The sequence below is a fragment of the Leucoraja erinacea genome, chromosome 1, assembly GCF_028641065.1.
Source record: "Leucoraja erinacea ecotype New England chromosome 1, Leri_hhj_1, whole genome shotgun sequence".
In the NCBI taxonomy this organism is placed as follows: domain Eukaryota; kingdom Metazoa; phylum Chordata; class Chondrichthyes; order Rajiformes; family Rajidae; genus Leucoraja; species Leucoraja erinaceus.
In genome coordinates, this window is record NC_073377.1 from 140,996,576 (window position 1) to 141,018,991 (window position 22,416).

General features: G+C 42.2%; 1 protein-coding gene across 2 annotated transcripts in view; it reads left to right on the forward strand.

Annotated features, from left to right (window-relative positions):
• The first annotated feature begins 707 nt into the window (after window positions 1-707).
• LOC129702794 (actin-binding LIM protein 2-like) overlaps window positions 708-22,416 on the forward strand; it is a 230,139-nt gene continuing 208,430 nt past the window's right edge. For both annotated transcript variants that reach the window (XM_055644778.1, XM_055644787.1), the window contains exon 1: window positions 708-1,050. In XM_055644778.1, the coding sequence (XP_055500753.1) occupies window positions 1,038-1,050 (13 nt within the window). In that variant the 5' untranslated portion in view covers window positions 708-1,037. The remainder of the gene's footprint in view (window positions 1,051-22,416) is intronic.

The window sequence follows — 22,416 nt, forward strand, 5'->3', positions numbered from 1 at the left end:
GTTTCCATAAGCTCGGCTGGCTGAGCAATTCACTCTTCATGCTTTGCTGTGTCATCGTACAGGCCACTGCAACTGGTTGGCTGACGCTTCTTCAATAAAACAAAATCTGAGATATATATATATATGAAATCTGAACAACTCATATATAATATACATATAATGCACACGTATACATGCGTTGTTCAGATTTCCAGTATCTGCAATTTGAATTTAAAAAGCAGATCAGACAGCTTCCATAGGCAGAGGAAATTAATTGCAGTTTTATCAGTATTTTATGCAGTTATTTTAGGATACTGCCACAGTGCGTGTGCACGCATGTGAGAGGGGGAAAAATATTTCTGTTTTCCACCCTTTGCCTCTGCCTGCAAACAATCTCTAGCTTTTTTTGTATCTTATCTTCGGTTTTAAACCAGCATCTGCAGTTCCTTTCCTACAAAACAACAAGTCTCCAGCCAGCCTTTTGCCTCTTGCCCGCAAAAACAATCACCTGCAACAGTTTCGTTCCGTGCAGTTTAGATGCACAGCCTCCCTACCAGCCCCGGACCGCCGCCGCCGCGGCAGCGATGGGAGGCGGGGGCGCGCTTGGCTGAGGCGGTGGCTGTGTTGCTGCGGGCGCGGGCACGGGGAATGGGAGGCGCGGGCACGAGCGCTGGGCAAGAGACCTGGGAGGAGAGAGAGAGAGAGAGAGAGAGTACGAGTGCGAGGACCAGAAGCCGCATTTGGGCTGTGAGTGAGTGTGAGAGAGAGAGGAATCGCGCCATCACTGCTGCTGCTGCTGCAGGAGGGAGGTAAACCGCAGCCGGCGGGAAGGGAGGAAAAATCGTCGGATGCAAACAGGAAAAAATAATAATAAAGTAACCGCTCCGACATTGAGCCACATCGATTTAACGAGCAGCTTTAGTTTGCAAATCCGCCTTTTTTTCCCGATAGAGGCGCAAGCTCTTTTTTTTTTGCGCATTAAGTGACAACAGGTTGATTCGTGTGCAACAAGCCTTTTCGGACATTATTTATTTGGGAATACACTTCATCGAATCAAAATGAGCACCAGCGGTGAGTTGAACCAACGTCTTGTTTTAAAAAAACAATAAATAATTGGAAACACGGTTTAATTTTATGGTTTTTAATAACGGGGACTGCTGTAGTGTGTCGGCAACGACGGTGATGTGATTGGTACCTTGTTGAAGAGAATGAACCTTTAAACAACTGTTTATACTTTCACAATTTATGAAGAGTTTTATAAAGGTCGTTGTGTTTTTTTAACCATTTAAAAAGGACGGGGTAGTTGGCTGTCGGAAGGTACTAGAAGTACTTTGTGCGTGGAATATTGAAGTATGTTGATGTATTTGGGGGTTTGTTGACCTTTGATTAAAAATAGATGTCAACTGCATTTGTTACAGTCCTGCGAATGACCCGATGGCCATCACAAGATGAGCGAGCATCTGTGCGTGTGGTGTTACAACATTGCTCCCTCGTTTGGGCTCCGCCCGTCTTGTTTGTGTCCCAGTTTAAAAATGAATACTTGTCATTCTTTCGGTGATACATACTCCTCCAGACAACTGCGGGGACGTTTTATTCATCCTAAATATAGATGGGGAACATGGCAATACAATATAGCACGGTGGCTACTTTTAGACATTGACACGTCCAACGTGAGTTAAAATTCCACCCTTTTGCATCAGAGTAGAGGACACGGTTATGTCGAAAGATACGGTTCAGCTTTTACTAACACATCCTTGGCGTTATCCATCCGAGAACGATGAGTGTTAATTCAAGTCTTGGTAAATATGTTTGAAATTTCCAGCCACGGACGCGTCAAATGAAACAGAAAGACGGCGGAACAAATCGTGCACCTGAGAGGGGCTTTTCCGCTTTACTGTCTACTCCATATTTGAATACTAGTTCATTCTACTCTCTGCCATTTATTTACTCCTGCACTTGAGCGAATGTTCCCAGATTTGAACGGACTGTTACTGAAATAAGTGGAAGTAGTGGGACCATTCATCTTGGGCTCTTATGTTTCCATTTCGAAATCTACAGTGATCTGGGACTAGGGAACCAGTGTGAAAAATAAAACATGAAATAAATCTAAAAGATAGTACAAGGAATAGGCTGTCTTCAAAATTGTTCATGTGGGTGACTAATCATGATGCCTTAAAGCCATAGTGTCCTACAGCCCGGAAACAGGCCCTTCTGCCCAACTCATCCATAGATTCCAACATACCCCATTGAAGCTAGTCCCATATATCACTCCAAACCTTTCCTGATCATTCACCTGTCCAAATGTCTTTTAAATGCTGTTACAATAGTTACAGAGAGAGTTACATAGAGCTCTTAAAGATGGCGGAGTCAAGGGATATGGGGAGAGGGCAGGAACGGGGTACTGTTTGTGGTTGATCACCCAAAATGACAGTGAATGGCGGTGCTGGCTCGAAGGGCTGAATGGCTTACTCCTGCGCGTATTGTCCACCTCAACCACCTCCCCTGAGAGTTCGTTCAATATTCCCATCACCATCCAGGTGAAAAAGTTGCCCCTCTGGTTCATATTAAATCTTGCCCCACCAACCTTAAATATGTTGTTTTACTTTTGATTCCTCTACTCTGGGCAAAAGATTCTGTGCATTCATCCTATCTATTCCCTTCATGGTTTTAGTTAGTTAGTTTGGTTTATTGTCACGTATACTGAGGTACAGTGAAAAGCTTTTTTGTTGCAAGCTGTCCAGTCATTGGAAAGATTATCCATGATTACAATCAAACTCTCCACAATGTACAGATACAAGGTAAAGGGAATAATGTTTAGTGCAAGGTAAAGTCTGATTAAAGATAGTCCGACATCCAATCAGGACCACTCTCTAGTTGGTGATAGAATGGTTCAGTTCCCTGATAATAGCTGGGAAGAAACTACCCCTGAATCAGAAGCCGTGCGTTTTCACACCTCTGCACCTCTCATATTGATTACATTGTATACATTGAATTTAGATTAATCCAAAGAGTTTCTAAAATGTTTTTGTGTAGTGTACTTCACTGTTTACATCGCATTCCCAATTTGCGAGCTGTGCTCTATAAATTGCAGAGAGGGTTTGAAAGAAGTACCCTTGACAACATATTTTATTATTTGAAAGATGATATAACTTGATTAATTTGATGACTTTGATATGAACTCTATAATGAAGGAAACTTACAAATATAAACATTGCCTACTTCTGAATTATGTTCCTGCTGGTATAAAGATTACTTTTCAAATATTTTGTTTTTCCTATTTGCCTCATCTCTGGTGTTTCAGTAATAACTGGCAGAGTATGTACCTGCAATGAACTGCGGGAGGGTCTCGGCCTGACCTGCTGAGTTCCTTCAGTAGCTTGATAATTTTTCTTCAGATTACAGTATCTGCAGTCATTTTGACTCCATGTAAATGGAAATTTGAGTTCTGAGCATTATGTATTTATTTGATGGTTATGATGTAGAGATAGCGGAAATTATCTGACTTGATAATAGACATTGCTGGCGCTGGATCATTACAGCATAGGACATTTAATTCTGCAGAGCTTCCTCATAGTCAGGACATAGAAATTGAATGTAGCTGACATGGACCACAGAATCAATAATGCATCTGGTCCCATTCTTAGTCACGTGTGTGACCAAATTATGAAAATTATGGAATACATCTCTTCTAATTCTGAAAGCATTACGGGTATATTGTTTTGTACTGCATATATGATTCATATTTTTTTATTTGAAGTTTATTAAGTGAAACATTTATGTTATGCTGACAATGTTTGTTTGGGCTCAGAGGTCAAATATGACTGGTCACGTGTGTGACCTCACACGGAAGCCTTTTTTTCATAACGCAGTTTTATCTTGCAAACTCTTTTGAATTTTAAAAAGATAGAATGTTCATATCTTTAGCAGACATGCATTGTACTTCTGTAGGGAAGAAAATAACAATGAATAAGATTAATCTCTTACAAGCATTTTTTAAATTTATTGCTTTATGTGATGCCATTTGGTAACGTGTGTGACATTTTTGTTCACTTTCAAAAGAATGGCACATCTCTGCATTTGGTCTAGACTTTTTTTAACATTGTTTCACACTGGTTTGCAAAAGGGCACTTTGGAAGCTACCGAGAGTTGTGGCTTCTCTAATCTTTCCACAATTAAATTGAATAGAAAACATATCGGGCACCATTTCTTGCCTTACCAGGTGCTACTAATTTGAAGATATAGTTCTTGTAATGATTGCAACAAATAATTGAATATTAAAAGGCAAACAATTTGTATGGCTATTTTACTTCATATCAGTTATTTGCACCTTCCTGGGTGTATCTTCTTTACCAAAGTATCATCTCGGTTGCAAGAAATCAGGCTAATGGAGGAAGATTAGGAACAACATGGGTCAAGACGAGATGGAGAGACCAGTGGAAGTCAGCGGAACCATCTAGGCTACACCATTACATCAATGACCTCATGGACGTCCCTGGCCAGGACCTGCCCCCAAAGCAGTGGACAACCCTCAACCGCTTGAGGACAGGTGTCGGACGCTATAGAGTAGCGATGAAGGGGTGGGGCCTCGTGGAAAGCGCCTCCTGTGAGTGTGGGGACCCAGCACAGACAGTGGAGCACATAATCACCAGTTGCCCCAAACACCGGCCACCGAATGGTGAAAGAGGTCTGATTGACCTGGACGATGACACATTGGCCTGGCTCGCCTCAACGGAGCTGCAGGTCTAAAAGACACATGACAGAAGAAGAAGAAGAAGAAGAAGAAGAAGGAACAACTTAAAGTGGAACTTCTTAATTGGATCTAAACTTTATTTGAAAAATCTTTTCCAAAAGGCCTCCCTTTCTTCAGTGTGGCTTCACTGCATAGGAACGACTTCAGTGGGATGAAAGGAGATCTAACGCCATAGAGGGAATTACTGCCGCTATTTCCCATTCAAGTGTCAAGAGTGTTTAATTGTCATATGTACCGAAACAGAACAATAATATGTACTTGCAGCAGCTCTGTAAACTCAGTACTCAATAGATGACATAATAAAACAAAGTTCAATAAATCAATAAAAGACAATATTAGTGCAAAATCAAACAAAAGCCTGAAGTTCCTAATGCAACCAGGACGGTTTGTAGTTCGGAGTTTGGTTGGCATATGTTGAGTTAAATAACCTAATGGGTGTTAGGAAGAAGCAGTTCTTGAACCTAGAGGTCATGGTTTTCAGATCCCTATATCTTCTTCTCGATGGCTGGAGTGAAACAAGAGTATGGTGTTGGTCCTTGATGATGCTTGATGTTGAGGTAACTGAGGAAAGAAAATGGAGAGGATGCCATCTATGTGGATGTCTAAAAGGCATTTGACTTATTTCATAGGGGCCTCATTTATAAAGGAGTCATTGACTGCATTATTATACGTTGGCTTGGCGGCAAAAAGAAGCAGAAGATCATGGTAAACAATTGGAAGATTCTAAGCAACGGTGTTTTCCAGGGTTAAGTGAGGGAATTATTGCTTTGTTGATGCAATTTGGTGACTTGGAAATTTGAAAATTTATAGAAGCTAGTTACAGTTAGAAGTATGATGAATAGAGAGGAAGATAGTAATTGTCTTTGAAGCACCATGTTTGCCCATTCTTGCAAGCAATTTAAGTATTAATGACATTTTATACAGAGAAGTGTTAAAAGGCACACTTCAGTTAATCGTGCAAATACATTATTTAAGTAAAATGGCATCTTAAGCATGTGCAAGAACATGAGGAATTGATTGGAAATGCACATAAATCTGTGAGAAAAGTGAGACATATAGAGAGAGCATATGGAGAAAAATGCATAGAATCCTACATTTCAAAATAAAGACCTAGAATACAAAATTGTGGTGATTGGGCCTAAACATGCTGGACCTTTGGTGGTAGTTGTTTGTCAAACTAATTGGCATTATTTAATCTTAATTACAATGCAGGAGTTAGTAATTAATTGGAGGTGAGATGTCAGTAACTTGCTGAGTTGACAGGATTTGTGGAGGAAGGAACTGCAGATGCTGGTTATCTTGCATATATGCATATCTTTTGTTCTATATCTCTCTACATCACTGTCTATAACTCTTGTTTCCCTTTCCCCTGAAGAGTCACAAGAAGGGTTTTGACTCAAAACATCACCCATCCCTTCTCTCCAGAGATGCTGCCTGTCCCGCTGAGTACCTCCAGCATTTTGTGTCTATTTACAGAATTTGACCTTGATTTCTAATGGCAAGACAAATATCTTGGGTTGGCACCAGGAACGTCTGGTGTCTGCAGCACCCGAGGCAAAATACGGTGAAGGACTGCGAGGAAAGGGCAGAGGAAGGGGACTGAATAAATAACTAAATATGTTAAATGGAAATAGCTGGTTTTAATGTCTGCTGTGAGACAAGCAAAATGCAAGTAAATCAAATCTATTTTGAGTACCTCCCCTTTATTTATTGCCAAAATTATTGTGATTTTAATGAACTGCTCTACATCGGTGAGACCAAGCGCAGGCTTGACAATTACTTCACCCAACACCTCCGCTCAGTTCACAATAACCAACCTGATCTCCTGGTGGCTCAGCACTTTAACCCCCCCTCCCAGTCTGAATCTGACCTTTCTGTCCTGGGTCTCCTCCATTGCCAGAGTGAGGCCCAGCACAAATTGGAGGAGCAGCACCTCATATTTTGCATGGGTAGTTTACACCCCAGCGGTATGAGCATTGACCTCCAATTTCAGGTAGTCCTTGTTTTCTCCCTCCTTCCCCTCTCCTTCCCAGCTCTCCCACAGCCCACTCTCTCCTCCCCTTCCTTTCTTTTTCCTGTCTCCCCCCCCCCCACATCAGTCTGAAGAAGGGTCTCAACCAGAAACATCGCCTATTCCTTCTCTCCATCGATGCTGCCTCAGCTGCTGAGTTTCTCCAGCATTTTTGCCTACCTGTGATTTTAATGAAGTTCATTTGTTTTGCAAACATTTCAAATGGGAACATTCACAGATTGTGAAAACAAGCAATGCCATTTCTGAATATCTTGTTGTTGTTTTATGTAAATTGTCCAACAAAGTGAATGTAGTAAAGCACACTGGAGATTACAACCAGTCATTTTTTTCATCATTATAAGTACCATCCTGTTTTACTTTTTGAAAGTATCCCCATGAATTGCAAAAAAATACAATGCATTCTATAAACCAGCTCTAGTCTTGAGCAAATGGAATGTAGTGCAAGACACTGTCCCTGCCGTATAAGACATAACCTCAGCTGAGAGAATGCAGTAATTTAACCTTTCTCACGACTTCTTATCTGCGATTCATGGGAGCAGGGCAAGGTAATTAACTTGCCTTTTGACTATCTTGTTATGAAAAATGTTCCTATCTCCATTTCGCAGTTTTGGTTTGGCAGCAATTGGATGCCAGTCTGCCGAATTTTGTATATGAATATATCTCTACTAATCTAGGTTGAATTAGCTTTAAATTCAAAATAACCTTTCACTGATAATGGCTATTCTTGGGTAGGTTTTTTAACAATGGTATTGTTCAAGAGTTTAACTGTTCTATGTTAATTCTATTGGAGCGTCGGTGATGATAATGCCTAATAGCTGGTTTGGTAATACTCATTAACACTGTTGCAGCGTAAGAATTTCATTGTCCTATCTGGGACACATGATAATAAAACTCTCTTGACTTGACTTGGCTACAATGAAGCAGCAATACTTCGTGTATTTTGGTCATCTCTTCCCTATCCATTGGGAAAATAATGCTCTTCTTAGAGACTGATTACTGTTTTTTAGTGTGTCCGAATGTTTGTTTTGGTGTCTCTAGGTGTGTCTTGTGTAGGGGGTGGTGGGGACTCGCTTTCGGTCGCTTCCTCGACGGAGAGGCAATTTTTTTATCCATGTTGCCTCCCTCGCGGCCTAAAGGGCCTGTCCCTCTTTCGCAACCTTTACGGGTGACTGCTGGCACCCGTGATAGGTCGCCAAAATTTTCAACATGTTGAAAATTCAGCAGTCACGAGAGGTCACCCGCAACATGTCACCAGGGGTCGCCTGTATGGTCGTGAGAGGTCTCCAAAGAGTTGTAGTGTCTTTCTGATCGCTGCTGAATTTCAACATGTTGAACATTTTGGCGACCTATCACTGGTGCCGGCAGTCACCGGTAAAGGTCGCGAAAGTGGGACAGGCCGATAACAGCATGGATTGGAATGGCTTTTTCCGGAGTCGGAACTAGAGCTACAGCAGCAGGCACAGCGTGGACTTTTCCCTCGCAGAGTGGCCAGAGAGGAGTGCTCCGATCGCTGGCCTGGTGACTTTGACATCATGGGGCTGTGATCTGCGGAGCTTCTAGCCGTGGGCGGGGTGTGAACTCGACATTCAGAGCCTGAGATTCCTCCCTGGGGATCGCCGGAGAAGAACTCCAACTGCCAGCCTGTAACATCCTGAAGCCGTGGTCTCTGGTAAAATAGTGCCCCGACGAGAGGGCCTGTACGTCTGGCCGTTTGTAGTGGCGACTACAAAGGGTTCGCTGTTAATTCTATTGGGTGTGCATAGTGTGTATGCCATTTGATTAGAATTATAACATTGAAGGTTAAATACTACAACTAATTTATCACTCTGGGCTCTTTTGCATGGTAATATCTTTAATCCAGGATAACGGAGGACCTAATTTGATAGTAAGATTAAAACGAGTACTTACCAGTACGAAGTTTGATCAGTATTTTATGAGGAGTTACGGTGAGGGATTAAGTGAAGACCCCAGCTCCAGTGCGCATGCGGCATACTTCGAAGCAGCGGTGTGAAATCACAGAATAGACACAATATTTGAAGTAAGATAGTAAAGATCACGAGACATCAGTTTACTAGTTTGATCTGTATAATGAGGGTGGGAGCGGCGGGCACTTAATCCCTCACCGTAACTCCTCATAAAATACTGATCAAACTTCGTACTGGTAAGTACTCGTTTAATCTTACTATTTTACTTCGGAGTCACGTGAGTGATTCCGTGAAGACTTCAAAGGTCTGTGATTTCAAACCGTGTAACAGTTTTTATTTCACTCACTGCCGAAGTTTATGAGGGAGGAAGTGTTATCGTAATCACCAGTTGATCTGCTTTCAAAAGAAACAGAAAGGTATTTGTTAACAATAACAACATAAAAGAGCTCCTCTGAGCTTAAATTAATATTGCAGTTTGTAATATTCTCCTGCAATTAAATCAGGTTTATCAACGGTTTATAATAAAAAATGTTCTGAACGCCGTTTCCTTGACCATTCTGTTGTATTGAAAATGTGGTCAACTGGAACGTCCATTCGTTCAGCCGCTGATACCAATGCTGCCCTAGTGGAATGGGATTAAATGTATTATTATCTATTCCGGCAGCTTTCAGTACCTGTTTGAGCCACCTGGAGTGGTTTGGCTCGTACCCCGTCTTGGGTTACTGTGGTTGACCCATAGGCTTTCATCTCCCTCTAAGATTGTGGGTTGTGTCTATATATAGTAGTAGATGGGTCACCACACTCAACCTGGACTCTGGTGGGTAGGCCCGGAATCCCACCAGTGAATAGGGCGTTCCTGGTCCATATAGCCATATAACGACTACAGCACGGAAAACACAGGCGATCTCGACCCTACTAGTTCGTGCCGAACTCATAATCTCGCGTAGTCCCATATACCTGCGAGTTAGATTTTACCAGACCTAAATATGAACGTGATGCGTCTGGGGTAATCACCATGTTATCCAGTCTAGTTTATGGAGTGACCGGAATCTAGAGCGTGTACGAGAGCCATAAGCATGAGCGTTTTTTAAAACATAGATTAAGCAAGCTGAGGGATCTGGCTGGTGCCATTCTCTGAGATATGTCAATATCACACCAATATCCCATACATGGGTATATACCTGGGTGTTTGGGGCTTATATCATAGTTGCCCTTCATAAGTTTACCTTCAGTGGATGGGATCCCATGCTCTGTTGACATGCTGTTTTAGATAAGCAGATAAGGCGCTCCATGCTGTATTTACGGCACTGTAACTTACTTTTTAGTCATGGTGTAGATGTTCCAGGAACTTCAATACGTCAGTGGTTGAATAGTTTGGGATGTTGTCCCTGCGTCGTGGCAGTATTTTACCCATGTTAACTTTTAGTGACTGTTCGCAGGGATGCCGACATGGTGGTAATGGTTCCTTTGGATAATCCCAGTCCCTGGTAAGGTCTATTCAAAACCTGCACCCAGGAGTTTGATGTTCCCCTGGCATGGGTGGCTTGTGCCTGATACTGGGTTGAGTCAGCAACCATGGTCCACTAGGGAAATCCATAGGTGACTCGCCCACCGTGTCGTAATGAACTGGGAACCATGGCTGTGTAGGCCGGTCGGGCACGATCAATATCTCGGAGACAGATCCCATCTGTATTGTAAAGTGCCCGTCTGATGAGGCAGAAGGGAGGAAGGCAAAGCAAAATTCCCCCTTCCAGCGTGTAGGCATCTATCGCTGCTGCCTCTAACCTGGTTCCTCAGTCACATACATAGGTTACTGGTGATTCCGTCTTGTGCAACCAATTGATATCTGGCTTTCAAACTGCTTAATAACTTTAGCAGATATTTTGGGTTTGACATCTATTCAATGTAATCATAAATTTTACCCCGTGACATGGTGTCTCCCACTGTGTTCTAGCTTCCTAGGACATAGGAAGCTGATAGTTAAAATGTCTTTTGACACACCATTGCCAGATTTGTTTGACCAATTTGTTGCACAATAATGATTATTATGCTCCCCATATGGTTGATATAAGCCACCTCCATAGTATTATCAATCCATAACCACATATGTACGTGCTGCATTTGAAATGGATATGCTTTTTAGCCCAATAGGCGATCACCAATCCCAAGAAGTTGATGCCCGGTATGTGTAGTAACGATGTTTGTGACTTGGTCCATCTGTTACCTGTGCTGGATATGGAGTTTAGTTGCTCCCCAGCCTAAAGTACTGGCATTGGTTTTTAAAATAACCAAGTTGGGATTGGTGATGATAATAGGGCTGAAAACTATGCCAAATATATGTCTGCCCACCACCTTAATTGTGATATAGCTTCAGTGGGTACATTCATGATTTGATTATAGTGACCCAAGTATCTTGGCAAAGTAACAGTCATATGGACGGAATTATTATTGAAGCCCAGATAATCCTTGGTAGTAACGCTTCAATTCTGGTTTATCTGGGCATGGGATGAACCTCAGCTTAGGGAGCTGTTTCGTAGCTAGAACTGCTCCACAGCTAATTCCTTTGTTTCCCCTAATATGAGGATATCATCCAATATGTGCCATGATTATGCTTGTTTTCTTAATATTTTCATGGCCATTTATAATAGTTTAGGGCTGAGGTTTAGACCATATGAAATGCTATATGCTCCCATGGTTGCCCTAACCGGGATATCCATGATCCAGGTAAATATTTTTAGGTATCTATAATGATCCTAGTGTATGGGTATAAGATAGTTAGCATCTTCCATATCAATGCTCCCCATAGGTATCCTTGGGAGATCAGATGTCTGGCAGTGACAAAACCCCGTCTCCATCTTAAAGTGGATATACTCAACAGATTTATTTAGTGATATTAGATCAATGATGATGCTACATTCACCATCTTTTATAGTTTTGGTGAATATATTCGATACAAATTCCAATGGTTCATTTTTACTCCCATGATCCGTTTAGTAATGAGCCTTTTTAGTTCAGCTTGCCTTCTCACTTCTCTTTTCTTAGAGGGAGAAAATGCCCTTTGGGCGCATTGCTGAACTGGCGGTAATATGCCCAATTTGAATTCGTTTTTATCCTCTAATACTGTTGAGTATATTTTAGTTATTTGTGACAGCATCCCATGCTTTATCCACAAGTGTAAATGCCCTCCTCCATGCAGTTAGTAGAACACCCTTGTTTTAGTGTAAACTGGGAGGAACCAGACTACCTACCTCCATGCTTGTTGTTTTTCATGAAGGCGTAGTTTGCTGGTATGCTGGTGCTGTCGGTGGGGCGGCGCATCTTCCCACGGCTCTGCTCTGGGCCCCGTCTAAAAAGAACTATGGGGGATGTGAAGCGGTCACCAGGCTTTCACCAGTCCTTGTTTGATATCGCTGGTGGATGCCGAGGGGTGCTGCCAGCTGGGTGTTGGATGCGATGTCCTGCTCGTCCCATAGCCTGCCTTCATGAGGCGCACAGGTTTAGCTGCCTCTCTTCCCGCAGCAGCGGTTAGCATAGCCCCATATATTCGGGGTTGCGGGCAGGTCTATATGCACCATTGTTCAGTCGAGTATCCCAAATATGGGAACATCTTAGGCGTCAGCACCCTGGTAGTGCAAAGGGATAGTCCTTATCCTGGGAGAATATAATCCGTGGAAAAGGCGAGCAAAGGTGGTAACATCTTGACCTTCTGTAGAATTCGCTGCTTGTCTGCGAGTCTACTAGACCCAGCTGCCTGCGGATTTGCCTCTGGAAAGGCCTGCTCCTGCAGGGCTTTTGTTGGGAAGATGGTCGCGTGGAGGAGCCATGTAGTGGCCCACGACACCCAGTAGCTCTTCCTGATCCTGCTCCCCTGGCATACTGCTGTTCTCGTCCGCCTGCCCAGCGCTTAAGCCAGCCCAGCCCTGGCCTCCTTAGCTAGCCTCTAAAAAGGGTGCGCTAAATTGGAGGAGGCATAGCTCAAACTCCGCTGTTGCATCAATCCCTCGACAAGGGAGATGGCTAGTGCAATAGCACTGGGGTAGGAGTCAGCTCCCTTGGCATTCAGCCAATGCCCCTTTTCTCCTGGAGGTAAATTCCATGACCTCCTCTGGCTTGGGGAGACAGATACACTTATTCTTGCTGTCTTCAACCTGTGCCAGTTTTGGAGGAAGTTGGCTCCTGTGGAACCTGTAAATTGGTAAAATTTTCCCCTTACCTGCATGTAGAGGCTGCCTGCCGTTTTCCAGGCGGCATTGTGGCGGTTCCCGGGCGGCGATTCTCCTTGTCAGGCGTCTGCAGGGCTGCCGGTCGGGTTTTTAAATTTCCCGCCGGTCCGCTGCTGTTACCAAACAGCTGTTCAGCGGACCGGTATTAGCGCAGCTCCTTGCAGCGGTCCGCAGCGTTTGCGGTCCGGGTAGCGCCTTTTCCCCGTCCACTGTCGGCTCCACGCTGGAGTCGAAACGGGGCCGCTCACCATGCCTCACTTTGCTCCCCTGGAGCAAAAAACACAAGGCCCGATTAAGGTAAGTACTTACCTTTCGTCCCTGGATGCGGGAGCTAGCCCGACCTCCGCTGGCCGCGTTCTGCACGCTGTGCGATTATGTCGCATGAGCACTGGAGCTGGGGTCTTCACGGAATCACTCACGTGACTCCGAAGTAAAATTATTATTTTGGATGTGCCTTTCATTTTAACAGCAGAGCACTTCATTAAATTGTGTAACAGGTAAGGAGACGACCTACTCCTTCAGACTTGTAGAGGCTCTTTATGTATCCAGCACCTGTGCTGCCCCAATATTTATGTCTGAATATTTTATTTCCAAAATATATTAAAGAGAATTATGTGCCAACTGCTGCAGAGAATATAATTTGACGTCATAAGTGATAGAAGCAGAATTAGGCCATTTGGCCCATCAAGTCTCCCTCATCATTCAATCATGGCCAATCTATTTCTCCTAACCCCATTCTCCATTCTCCCCATAACCCCCTGACACCCGAACTAATCATGAATCTATCTATCTATCTATCTATCTAAAAGATTACAAAATATATCCATGGAAATGTCAAACAGATGCAATTGATCGGTCAACATTTATGTGCCCACAAGTATCTTCCGTATTTAACAGTATCTTTATCATTTTCTTTTACTCTTTAGATGTTTATCTACTTTTCCGTAAAATGCTGCTGCACCAGCTCCATTATCAATATTTGTGTGTTTCAGATGCATTTTTAAAAGCTTTCTTTGCAAGTAATTGCCATTTAGAGTCTAACAAAATCCCCATAGGCTGAATAATATAATGGACAAGGTCATTGCTCATTTTTATCTCGTCAGTTCATGGGAACAAATTATTTAATTTTTTTAATTGAACCTATATTTGGATTAATCAGAAATTATATTTTTCTTCAGTTTTATAACTTTTTCGATTTCCTTACAGATGCTTAGAAAACTGTATTGCAATAATGAATTTCTTTGATAACTTCTCAGATAGTATAATTGAAGATTGGCATGTCATGCTGAGTTTTAGCACAAGGACCGAACATTGATTGCAAATAACAAAGTGGCAGCTGTGATATATTTTGTTACATTTAGTGTTATGGCAAGGACAATTCAGCAGGGTAATGTTGGTCATGTTTCAGTCTTGTGCCTATCCTGTGATTGCCAGTTCATTGGCCTACCTGGGTACTTGGGTCAGACCTCATGCCCTGCCCCTCCCGACCTCGTCCACTCTTAATGACTTCTGATTATCTGTGGCGTCTGGGATCCTGATCACTTTACCTGCTAATCCCTAGATTCCCCCCAAAAAACTTTCTGCCATGCTCGTATACATCTTCAAGGTTTCTCTGGCGTTCTGATCGCCCAATAGTCCCCAGCTCATGCCATTGCCATTGACCTTTATGTAGCTGGTACTGTTATCACACTTAGTGCATGCATCACATTTTTTTTTACTCGGATAACGTAGAATGCCTTTTGTGTGGTGTTCAATACTATCAAGTGTTCCAAAGGGAAGTCAATGACTTAAATAATTGAAGTTAATTGCGTGGCATTCGTTGTATCCATTTATAACAGTGATCTCTGGTATCTAGCCTGCAGGAGGTAATTGTACCTTTAAGGCTGCAATATAGGCCCTGTCAGGAAATAATGCCTTCAAACATTGGCTACCAGTTTAAATCTGTACTTCAATTCAGAGCCAGTTGAGGACTATGATTATGATCTTTGAATTGTTCACTGGGCTTAACCCCAGCAGAAATTAGGATGCAATGAAGGTTGCTAGATCAGTCCTAGTGATCTAGCACAGTGCACAGCTCTGTCTCCCTTCTCCCATTGGGTAGGTGGTACAGAAGTTAGAAAATGCACCTCTCCAGATTCAGGAACAGATTTTCCCAGCTGTTATCAGGCGACAGAGTGGTCCTCTTATCAGTTAGCGTGCAGTTCTGACCTCCCATCTACCTCATTGGAGACCTTTGAACTATCTTTATCTGGACTTTGTCAGACATCAGTGTTAATTCTTGCACTAAATGTTGTATTGTTTATCCTTTATATCTTACACTAAATGTTGTCCCCTATATCCCTCAGATAAAGGCTTGATTGTAATCATGTATGGTCTTTTCTTAACTAGATAGCACATAAACAAAAGCTTTTCACTGTACCTCAGTACGTGACAATAACAAACTAACCTAATTAAACCATCACTATTAGTCACAATTATAGTTATAGTTGAAGAAACATTAGTAAAAATAACACTATTTTACCAATGTAGTACACTGACCAGCACTACATTGTAGAACATGAAATCTTATCTTAAAAATAGGAAGTCTGTAGTCTCAGCAATGATTTTCTCTGCACTAGTCTCTGATGGTGGTCATGGCTTGGGATGGTTCCTGTCATTTGTGCAACAGTAATACCGTCTCAAATTTTGTCTGCAAAGTTAGTCTTCCTTTACATTGCAAACCAAAATCAATTGGATCACAGGAGATTTATTAACCAAAAGTGGCTTGGAGACATTTAAAGAGATTGAGCCGGTGACCAAGAGTGAGAAAGGTTAGATGGAGAGCCGGAGAACTTTAGTAAAGGAACTTTTAAGCTTAGAGTCTTGGCAGCTGTAATTGCAGCAGCCAGAAGTCACAGCTGGACTGATTTTAGTTACTCTTTTCAAAAGAAAGGAGACTAGGAGATGATCACTAGATGAAAAAATGTTTTTTCTATTATCTACAAGATACTTTTCAAATGTCTATCACAGTAAACTCTGCATTTACAGTTTAGCCATTAATTTTCAATTTGGCATCATGATGATCCTGGATCACATGTAGAAAAAAGAACATGACATTGTGTTTGCCCATTATAGCAGCATTATTGAACAATCAGACTCCATCAAAGAGTTTTGCCAGACAGATAAGTTATGGTTGCAAAGCAGCCATTGAGCAAAAGACATTTTATTCAAAGTGAACAGAGAAGCAATGCATGAAAGACATTTGGAATTGTAAATACCTCCCAGTTGTGAAATAATATAAGAGTTTCATGCATTGGAAGCTTTTCAAGCTTTGTGAAATGGGGGAAACACTTATTTTTGTACAATTGACTGTACGGTGAGCAGCTATTAATGATCTGGATGAAGAAAGTTTATGGCAAGATGTTGAGCAGATCTGAAGAAAGGTATTTTTAATAACATTTAGATCTCCAACATTAGGCGTGTGAGAGACGCGAGGGCGGAGAGATTTAGTCGATGCATTTTATGGTTCATTATTAACCTGATCAAAGCATAATTATGATCAAGTATAGATACTAAACTTAGTAGAGCTTGCACTTCAAACATGAAATAATGTTAGTACCAAATATTGATATTTATCTAACCATAATTATTTCAATAAGCATTCTAAATGAAAAAAGTTTTACAAGTGTATAATCTAATAAATTACTGTCCAAAATGTAAATAGTTATGTCTGACAGTTCAAAGTATTACGGTGGTGAAAACCTTTAGAAGCAATTATATACGTATTTTTTTAAGAAAAACTTTAAATGTTGGTTGCACGTTCAAAGTGAAGTTGGCTTCCAAAAAGCAGTACAGAAGATAATGAAGGCAGTTGGCCTATTGCTAACCCACTGTTGATAACTGAGTTATTATTCATATGGATATAGAAGTTGTAATGTTCTGCAGAGAACTAGAGGTAAATATTCTCCTCTTCCACTCTCTGCAACTTAAACCATACACTTTTTTTAGAAATTTGCCTAATTCTGATGAAAGGACAAGAAACATTTCCAGCGTGTCTCTCTCTGCAGACACTACTTTTTTTTTCCCAAGGATTTTGTGTTTTTATTGTCTGCAATACACCATGACACCAAACAAGTAACACAATGCCCTAGTATGAATGTGCAGGAAAGAACTGCAGATGCTGGTTTAAATTGAAGGTAGAACCAAAATGCCGGAGTAACTCAGCAGTAACTCAGTCAGGCAGCATCTCTGGAGAGAAGGAATGGGTGACGTTTCGGATCTGAAGATGGGTGTCGACTCGAAACGTCACCCATTCCAGGCCCGTACGAAGCTTTTCAAAAAGGGGGGTAGCATGAGGGGGGGTGCGGACGGGCCTGAACGGCGGGGCTGAGCGGGGGTGGGGGGGGGGCCTGGGGGGGGGGTGTGGGGGGGGGGGGGGGGGGGGGGGGGAACGGCGGCGGGGGTGGCGGCGCGATTTTTAAAATTAATCTAGGGGGAAAAATGGCCCTCCGCACCCCCCCCTTCGGACGGCCATGCATCCCTCTCCAGATGTGCTGCCTGACCCACTGAGTTGCCCTAGTATGAATTCTGCTTTGATCTATATTGTATGTCAACCTCAGTCAATTAAGCCATCATACTTTTAACTTTTTTTTGCTCTGTGATTTTGTTTATATGAATGGTAAGTGCTCTCTGTCCATCTCTACTTTTTAGATTTTGCATCCATTTATGGCTGTACTCCTTATTAACAAGTCCTTTCAAATTGTATAATTCCTCCAGTTATTAGTGAGTTCCTTCCGCACATTGCAGCGATCTGTCCAACCCGCCCCAATTGCTGTAACAGTCCTTGTCACTATGAACACTCGGGCAAGTTTTACATCACCTGCCAATTCTCAGCGTTGTTCCCTGGGATTGATGTCCAAGTAATTTGCAAAGTTAAAGAATAATGGAACATCAGTGCAAACACATCCAGTTATTGATTGTCATATTTTGGTTCCTGCCACTGAGCCAGTTTTGTATTCGTATTTACAAATTCTCTTACAATTCTAAGGTCTCTGCTACTTCTTAAAAATAATTTGAGCTCTTCCAGTCTTCCTTTACCTTTAACATTTCTCTGTTGTCTGAATAATTGTCAATTTCCAAATTCAAATTGTCAGATGCCATGTTGAATGTTTGACTGGCTTGCAAATCCCATTTCATTTTTCTCTAGCTTGTTGAGTAGAGCATTACATCAGGTTGCTTTCTAACCCTCTGGCACTGAGCATTGAAGTACTGTTATCAGTGTCTCGGCTTCTTTTAGCAGTTCCAGCCACAACAGCTTTGGAAAAATTGGCAATATTAATTGGTAATATGACACGACTGCATATTTTTAGATTTTGTATCTGGATTAGTTTTTATTTGGCTGTGGTGCTATCTGAGAGATTTGCTATCTAATACTCTGGAGACCCGCATAAAAGATGGTAATCAGAGAAACATCAAAGTCCACCAGAGATTTGAAATTGCACTTTAGAAAGAGGCTAATGCCTGAATTAGTGGAAGAGGGATAAAGAAATCATGAAGGACAAATGACTGACCAGATATGATGAATTGCAGTGACAAGCTAATTTAAAAACATTGCATCCATGAAAAACATCACAGCTTGGGATGTCATGTTTATCATTGGTTTTTCAGGGAGTAAAACATCTACTGAGCCAGGGAATTTAAATTATCTGTAAATTATTAAATGTGCAGCTGTTACCCATATGAAAGTACCAGAACAAACAGTTTCCAGAATTAGCAAACATTGTCTTTGAAGAATGTCAGTGTGATTCCTTAGAAGTGGAGCCAATTTTTACAATACTTTGCAACAAAGTCAGCTGTACTGTCAGCCAAAGGTGGCAGCAGGTCTGACACGGTTGGTTTTTCCAGCATTACAGCAGATTTCAAAGTTGAAAAGGCAGAAACTCCTGTCGGGAGACTAATAAAACCTAGTAAGTGGAAAACGATGTCATCCATTGCTAAGAGCCATAGATTAGTAAATCTGTGCCTGTCTGTATTTGATAGATTAAGTGGATGTGCTGTATCAGCTAACTGTTGCAAAGTTTCTGTGAAAACAACTGAATGCCTGATCTTCACTGGGTTTTGTGTCAGTGAGCTCTTCCTGTTCAAAGGCTACATGGGCCAACTGCTGAGAAAGACAAGACTCAATCATACATTTTTAATGATACGTACGTCACTGGCCAGAGAAAAAATGATGAACAATCATTGCATTGATTTTTGACTTTAAATACTTTCTGTAAATTTCTCAGATGCATCAATTAAAATTATGGAATGGAGTATTAACATTATAAAATGCAAGTGGATGCCTAATTTAATCAAGTACATTGCATTTTAAGATGGTTAAAAAGTATATTTTTTGTTCCAGAAACAAAGGTACAGTTACAACATCCAAATTCATAAAATTTGTGGGAAGTACGAATAAAAGTTTGAAGCCTAAAGGGCCTGTCCCACTTGGCCGTCATTTGCGCATAATTTACGTGACATCGTTTATGCGTCACGATGCACGACGCGCGTGTCGTGACACGCACGTGATGCATGCATGGTGCGCATTAAGCGCGCGTGGTGCGTGATGACATGGGCAGTGACACACGGCCGCGCATGGCGCCACAGGGTTTTGTGATGTACAAAATCTTTGCGCGCCATCTGCGTGACGTGCAAATGACAGGCAAGTGGGTCAGGCCCTTGAGTTGTTAATCCTCATGTAAAATAGTTTTTCCGGAAATTTGTAGTGACATTTTTTTCAGAAAATCGTAGTTTTATTTACTTGTAGGATGCACAAGGAGGATTTTTTTTTTTTTGAAAGCGCTAGCAAATTTGAGAAACTTGCAGCGTAGTTTCTAACAGCCTCAGTTCTGGTTTATCCATTGACTTTCTAGTCAACATTTATTTATTTATGAGGGAAGTGTTTACTTGCATCTTGGTTTTATAACCTGAACTGAGATAAAGGAGCATCAAAAGAAGTATCTGACAATTTGCACAACAATTTTACACACAATTGAACTTTGATCATTTAACCACTAGTAGTGTCAATCCTTTCATGATATCTTCATTGAATATAACAATGCTGTTTTTCTGCCTTAAGAACGACTCAAATATTTTGAGCTATATTGAGAAGAAACATTGTATGAACATTACCTTTCACTGCTATTTGTAAAGTCGCACTAAGGTGATTTTTTCTTTAGGCGACTAGTCTGTCGCCACATGGTCGCCGGGTTGAAGCCTGTATGGTTGTGAGTAGTCTCCTCAAATCGGCCAAAGAATCGTATCGTTTTCTGGTTGCCGCTGGATTTTGAAATGTTCAAAACTTTTCGGTGACAGTTGGCTTGACGCCAATGAGCACAGATTGACGTCTCCTGACGTAGGTTGTCGTCGGTGTTGACTTCGATAGATTCCATTGGCGACTACCTACGTCAACCGGCGACAGGTCATACCTTGTCGTAGCTTGTCGCGGGTGGACGTAGGTTGGCATGGGTGTGGTCATAGTGTGGACTGGTCTCCAGAGGACTAGTATGGATATTGTGGGCCAACTGGATTCTTGGGGTGGCAGTTGAGTCCCTCAAGCCTGATGTGCTGGCAGCTCACTCGCGGCTTGCGGGCTGGCAGTTGACTCACGGCTATTGCTTGAAATTCCATTTCACGCAGGATGCAAGGCCAGCAAATTCAAATCCATTTTCCTACCATTTCAAGCAGGGTGCAAGGCCACCAAATTCAAGTGCAGTTTCTTACCAGTTTAATCAGGGTGCAAGGCCACCGAATTCAAGTGCAGTTTCCGACCATTGCAAGCAGGGTGCAAGGCCAACAAATTCAAATGCAGTTTCATACCTTCATGCAGGGTGCAAAGCCACCACATTCAAATGCAGTTTCATACCATTTCAAGCAGGGTGAACCCACCATAAAACCACGCAAAAAAACACTTACAGTTCAGTAGACATGCAGTGTGTACTGTTGATTCACAGCTCAGATAGAGTCGTGACCTCTCCCTCCCCCATCATGCAGAGACTGAGCCACACCCACAGTTCCAGGTTATTAATCCGTCCCCCCTCCCACCGGAAAAGGTGTGGCCTTCATGGCGTGATTGACAGGATAGAGATTCTTAACATTTTTTAAACACTAATAACACTTTTATTTTTCATTGATGGGAAAAATCCTCTGTACCTGATGAGTGGAGGGGGACTGAGATGGCCTGCTCACTTCCCCATCTTGCAGAGACTGACTGAGGCACAACACTTCCATGTTTTATAGTCCCTACCCCTCACACCAGCAAAGGCAGCAGAGAGAATGTCAATATTTTTAAAACCTATTTTTATTTTTCATCGATGGGTAAAATCCTCTTGTCCTGCGCAGCAGTGGGGGACTCTGAGTAAGATGGCCAAAAATCACAGCAGTAAGTGGCAGCGTTTTTTCTAAAATCATAAAACAGAAAAACAGGAAGTGGTCAAGATCTTAATTTTAGTAATATGGATTATGAGATATGGTGAATACACAGAATGTTCTCCCCAGGGAAAGAGAATCAATAACTAGAGGGCAATGGGTTCAGGCACAAGGGGAAAGATTTAAAAACGACCCGAGGGGCAACATTTTCACACAGTGGGTGGTGTGTGTATGGAAAAAACTGCCAGAGAAAGTCGTTGAGGTAGGTACAACATTCTAAAACAACCGCATTCTAAAATATTAACACAAATGAAGTATGCAATTGGATGCTACTTTCTTGAATGTTTCATTGTAGGGTGACTTTGGGGAAACCCACCACTAATAAATGTTTTGGAGAAACGAGGTATAGGAGGAGCGGTCTGAGCCGAGCTCGTGGCTCATGTGGTAGCAAGCATCCTGTTCCTCTTTAGTATTTGGGTAGTAGAACCATGTAGACAACCTGAACTTGCCTGACCTCCCGGTTGCTAAACACTTTAATTCTCCTTCCCATTCCTCACTGTCCGTGGTCTCCTCCAATGTCAGAGAGGCTAAATGCAAACAGCGTCTCATTTCGCTTGGGCAGCTTACGTGGTACGAATATCGATTTCTCTAACTTCAGGTAGTCCTGGCATTCCCTCTCTATCCCTCTCCCACCCAAGTTGCACTTGTTTCTCATTTTCACCCAACAAATAACTAACAATGGCCTGTTTCCTTTACCATCCTAACTTTTTTTTGCTAATCTTTCATTCATTGTTCTTTGTCTCTCTACATCACAGCCTATATCTCTCGATTCCCATACCCCTAACCAGTCTGAAGAAGGGTCACCCATTCCATCTCTCCAGAGATGCTGCCAGCCCCGCTGAATTACTCCAGCTTTTTATTTCTATCCATGGAGACAGAATATGGGTTGTTGGTTTGCAGTGCATAAGGTCATCGAAAAATTTGGAAACGGCTCATTTGGAAGTGACCCAACACCAATCTGCACTGCAGCCCTGGCTCTCTGTTTCTCAGTGGCAGAATATGCAAGCCCCACCTGGAACCGCTCTAATCATGCATGCAAGGTGAACTCTGCATTGAACACTG